General features: G+C 40.1%; 1 protein-coding gene across 1 annotated transcript in view; it reads right to left on the bottom strand.

Annotated features, from left to right (window-relative positions):
* Window positions 1-5240: 5240 nt before the first annotated feature.
* Window positions 5241-5744, bottom strand: part of Dhx9 (DExH-box helicase 9) — a 50035-nt gene continuing 49531 nt past the window's right edge. Inside the window, exon 29 of the mRNA XM_033762133.1 lies at window positions 5241-5606. Coding sequence (XP_033618024.1) covers window positions 5500-5606 — 107 coding nt within the window. The 3' untranslated portion in view covers window positions 5241-5499. The remainder of the gene's footprint in view (window positions 5607-5744) is intronic.

Genomic DNA, 5744 nt, shown 5'->3' with positions numbered 1-5744 from the left:
TCGTAATCATCATCTGGAAAGAGAACATTCTAGAGTAATATCATTAAATGTACCTCTGATAAAGCACGGTCCCTACTATGTATCATAAAGCATGTACTAGATATTTTTTACATTCATAGAGGTATGATACAGTATTGTCCTACATCAATAATACTAGATTCAGTTTTGGTTTGAAATTTACTTTGTCTGCAATTAAGATTGCTACCCCTGTTTTTTTGGGGGGCTCCTGTCACATGGAGAATTGTTTTCTATCTTTTCACTTTCAGTCTATGGGCTTCTTTTTGCACTAGGTGTTTCTTGTATACAACATATTATTGGATTTTGCTTCTTATTCCATTTTGCCAGTCTATTTCTCTTGATTGGTGAGTTGAGGCCATTGACAATGCTGGTTATAACTGATATGTACTGACTTAGTATTGACATGTTATTGGCCTTTTCTTGACTCTTTTTACTTTTTCACCTTCTCCTTTTAATTTCTTGCCTTGCCTATTTGATTTGGTCTGTTGGGCCTCATGGTGTTGCTGCCTTCATTGTCTTTTTCTAGGATCTTGTTTAGAATTGCTTGTAGTGCTGGTTTGGTATTCATGTAGTTTCTCAGGTGTTCTTTGTCGTGGAAGTGTCTTATTTCTCCATCCATTTTGAAAGAGAGTTTTGCTGGATACATCAGTCTAGGTTGGAGGTTGTTCTCTTTTAGTACTTGAAATATCTCATTCCAGGCTCTCCTTGCCCCAAGGGTTTGTGTTGAAAAGTCTGCTGTGATTCTGATGAGTTTTCCTTTGTATGTGATTTGTTTCTTTTCTCTTACTGCTTGTAGTATTTTGTTCTTCTGTTGGGCTTCTGGGATCTTGATTATTATATGTCTAGGTGTACATTTTTTTTGATTGTAGCTAGTTGGGGTCCTATATGCCTCAGTTATCTGAATGTCAAACTCTTCCTCTCTGTTTGGGAAGTTTTCTGTCATTAATTCTGCAAACAGCTTTTTTAAAGTCATTTGTTTTTTCTCCTGCTCCTTCATGTATCCTATCAGTCTTATGTTATTCTTCTTTGCATCATCTAGGAGTTGTTGGATTGATTTTTCATGATCTCTTACTGCTTTTAAGAGAACTTTCTTTTCATGGTCACTGACTGCAATCTTATCTTCTATATCTGAGAGCCTATCTTCACATTCTTTTATTCTGTTGCGTACACTTTCAATAGTGTTTAATCTCCTGGATATCTGTTTGAATCTGTTTTATGGATTCCATTTCTTTCCTCTGTTGGGCATTTATTTTTTCCATTTCTTTCTTATGCTGGGCCTTCATGGCTTCTATCATGGTCCTGAGCTCATCTATTTTTCTGTCAGTTTCTGCTCTAGAGTCTCGAATCACGACTTCTATTTTGCTCACTATCTCTATATTTATCTGGGAAATTATTTCTGTTTTGAATTTTTCCAGAGCCTGATTGATCTGTTTTGTTACTTCCTGTGCTTTGAGTTCAGGGTGTCCTGGTGGTTCACTATCGGCCTTTACATCTTCATTTGCCCTACTGTTTGCCATTGTGAACTGGAAGTCTGTCCTTGTGTCTTAAGTGTTTTCTCATTTTAATTTTTGTTGGCGGACTGTCCTTGGTTTAATCTCTGGATTATCACCCAAATCTTCCTGATATAGTTGCACCCTAGCTTCTGTGTCTCTAACGACCCACAGACATTCTCATCTTCATAACATCCGAGAAAACAGCTCATCAAATCAACGGCAATGCTTTACCCCTACTGATACAATCAGCAACATATTAAGATCAAGCACAACTTGGACACTGACCACCTGTGGTAGTTACTAGTCTATCACCCTTAAATCATTTGAATTAAATTGAAATCAAGCAGTCCAGAACATGTCTGCAGTGAACAAACTTTTCTATATAGTATATTTACCATTTAATGGCTCAGAGCGAGGATGCAAGACCCCTGATCTCAGTTAGCTGATTGCTGAACCCCATGACACTGACTGCCCTCGGGCTGCAAGGCCCAGATTGAGTTCCCCATCCTTCTCAATGGTTGAACTCCGCAACGTTCTATTACAGGTTTCCCATGCCCTTTCTTTAAAGATGTTCAAAGTTGGGAACTCAGAGCAGGCGTGGTTCTCCTTCCCGTGGTGGATCGGGGCCCGGCCTACCTTCCCAGCGCTTCAGCGATGGCTCAAAAAACTCTGGTTTTAAAACAATCACTCCTGCCAGGGATTTAGCTCAGCGGTTCGGTGGCCTGCCTCACAAGCGCAAGGACCCGAGTTTGATCCCCGGAACAACAAAAACAAAAACAAAAACCAATCACTCCTGACTAAACCTCAAATACAGCGGGTATAGCACTGGATTTCTTCCACTCTAGCCCACCTTATGGAAGGAGTAACTTTCAGAGTAAAACTCATTTTTGGCAGTGTATAATAGTTGTTGTATTTTTGGGGAGCTAGCTAGCACTACCAACCCAGTCTATTTTCCCCTGGGACAGCCAAACCTCTCCCATCTTACCTTACGTCCTAGGAGATAAATCTCCCTCCTTGGGAGCCAGGGTCAGCTTTCAAGACTTCATTCTTTTCTCTTCCATGCACTCTACCATGTGCTCTACCATCTTTCACTTCTGCAGTTTCTACTTTTCCTAACAGCTACCTCTAGATTCCCCAAGATCTTTTTTCCCTCACTTTAGTTGTTTTCCAGGCATCTTGATTCCAGATCCCAGGGAAGTTGTATTTTGCTGTCAGTCTCCAGCTTTTCTTTAAAGCTACCTCATCACTGAAATAGTCTGATACTTATGTGACCTGTCAGTTAACTGAAAAGATTCAATAGTAGTATTTCCCCAAAATACAGAAAAATTTTATATGTAATACATCAGTCCATAAATACTAAAGGTACACAAATTCAAATTATTTTAGTTATGTGGACGATAATTCAAACAAAAATCTTTCAGATAAATACAATGGAACACAAGAACAGTCAAAACCCCAGTGTTAGTTCTAATCCAATTAGACACTACACTTCTGGTTTTACTATGGGTCCTAACTCCTCTCCCAAACCCAGGAGGGAAGCTGGCCTCCTGCTAGTTGTCTGGGCTGACCAGAAACTGACAGCCACTCACTCTCTCCGAATCTGTTCCCACCCATGACACCCAGGTTTGGGGCGCAGCTTCACAACGCGAGATTCCATCACTTTTAGATGCTCCTAGACACCGTGCCCACACATTCTCGAGAGAACTTTTAGGGGATGACTTTGGGCAACTGGCAGCATGCATTTGACAATCGCTTGGGACCAGTAGAAATGTCTGATTTTCAACCCACCAAAGCAGTTGCTAACACTGCTCACACCCTTGACACAAGATCATGGATGGATGTCAGGTCTACACCCACACATCTGAACTTGGAAGAGCAGATCACCTGCCTGTACAGATGATTGCTGTCATCTCAAAATCCAGTCATTACGTGCACGGTCAGAGAGAGGCAGGGGAACCACCACCTTTCCATGTATTTTTCTCCCAAACCTTCTTACCACATCCACCCTTGTATTTCACCCTGACTGGCAGAAATGTGTAATAAACTCTCATTTGGGGGATTACTTCCCATTTAGTGCAATATGCTCATCCCTAATTCATTTTGCTTTTTTAATGCACGGTCTACATAGTATAGTAGCCCAGGCTATCCTCAAATTCAGAGCTCCTCCTGCCTCAGGCTCTCGAGGACTGGGATTACAGGTGCGCACCACCAAGCCTGGCTGCAATATACTTTAAAGGGAACATTGTCTTGAAGCAGCCAACAGGGAGATGATTGAGAAAACATACTGATGCCTCACAGCATTAATATCCACAAATTGCCAGGCACAGTGGTGTATACCTGTCATTCCAGTACTCAGGAAACTGAGGCAAGAGGGTCACCATCTGAGGCCACTGTAGGATAGAGTTCAATGATCAAAAAACAGCTGAGCAAGGTACCCACAGAGCATGGGTATAGTGTGGAATGGGGTTCTTCAGCTGGAAGATGCTATGGTATTATTTCTGTGGAATACGTTAGCAGATTCATGTATAGTAAGCAGTTACTTAAAACAGCGTGATGCTCAGAAGAGAAAAGTCAGATGTAAATGCAGGCGGACTCATCAGCTTATAAACAGTAACTGAGCACTTGCCTGACATGAGATACTGGTTCTATTCCCAGTGCAGCAAAATAAATTAAAAACAAAACAAAACAAAACAAAACAAAGAAAGCAAGCAGCTGGGTGTGGTGGTGCACGCCTGTAATCCCAGCACTTGGGAGGCTGAGGCAGGGAGATCACTGTGAGTTTGAGACCAGCCTGGGCTACATAGTGAGTTCCAGGTCAGTCTCATAGTGAGACTCTGTCTCAAAAAAAAAAAAAAAAAAAAAAAAAAAAAAAAAAAAAAAAAAAAAAAAAAAAAAAAAAAAAAAAAAGCAAGCAGATTGAGAATGTTGAAAAGGACACTTAATTTTCCCAAGATCAACATGATAGAATTAAAATATATAACCCAGGTCTAAGACAACATATTTGCAAACTGTAATAAACTGCTCCCCGCAATGGAAATCTAAAAATTTAGTATAAAAATATTTCTACTGGCCAAGTGTGATAACACATGCCTGCAATCCCAGCACTTGAGGATGAAGCAGAAGGATCATGAGTTTGAGTTCAAATCCAGCCTCATCTACACAGTAAGATCCTGTCTCAAAAAACCCAAACTATAAACAAATATCCCCTGAAATGTATGTATAGATATTCATAAAATAACTCCCCCATCCACAAATTCTAACTTTATGCACTGGTGAAACTTCACTTACCTTTGTTCTTTGTCTAAGTACAATCTTTTTATTCAAGGGTTCTGTACGTTGCTTACACTGCACTCACTATTTATAATGGGAACATATCTCTAAAGAAAATGCTATTGTTCATAAGACTTTTACAAAGCTTGAGAAGAAGCCAAAATGTTCAGCCCTAGATCAAAACAGTTTTATAAGTTTCAGCTATCTACCTGACTTGTGCGCTGGTCAATATTTACTGCAATGACAGTGATTCAGTGCCAGCGCTATTTATTTCAAGTACTACTATCACCATATTTTATGTGAAACACGGAGAAAACAACTTTTTCTCTAATTTTACAAATACATCAAAATAAATTTATTAGCAGTATAAAACTATTCTAATATAAAACATCAATAATCAACCACGCAAGCAGTACTTGGTGTAATACTTTATTTTCTATGGTATTAAACAAAAGCCAAGAAAATATCAAGTTAGTTTAAAAGGCAAATCTTTACTCCTTAACGAAAAAAATACAAACTGGTACTTTTATAATAGATCATATTTTACATAATATAAACAAAATCACTAATGTATCTATATGCTTGGTTTCCTTAAACTACAATGAACCACAGAATAAAAGCAAAGGGATTTTTTTTTTTTAAGCAAATAAACATTTGGGAAAACACATAGCATGCTTTTATTTTTTAAATTGTCTATGCATAGGGATTGACCTAAGTCTTAATAGCCACCACCTCCCCTTCCCTGTCCAAAGTAGCCACTTCCAAAACCCCCCCTGCCACCTCGCTGGAATCCCCCCGATCCTCTGTAGCCTCCCCCACCAGGTCCTCTGAAGTCTCCCCCACCGGGTCCTCTGAAATCTCCCCCACCGGGTCCTCTAAAGTCTCCCCCACCGGGTCCTCTGTAGTCTCCCCCACCAGGTCCCCGGAAGTCTCCCCCACCGGGTCCCCGGAAGTCTCCCCCAC

Source organism: Fukomys damarensis, unplaced genomic scaffold, assembly GCF_012274545.1.
Source record: "Fukomys damarensis isolate Sample0158 unplaced genomic scaffold, DMR_v1.0_HiC HiC_scaffold_11, whole genome shotgun sequence".
Lineage (NCBI taxonomy): Eukaryota > Metazoa > Chordata > Mammalia > Rodentia > Bathyergidae > Fukomys > Fukomys damarensis.
Note: the sequence above shows the minus strand (reverse complement) of the source record. Positions and strands in the feature narration are given on the sequence as shown.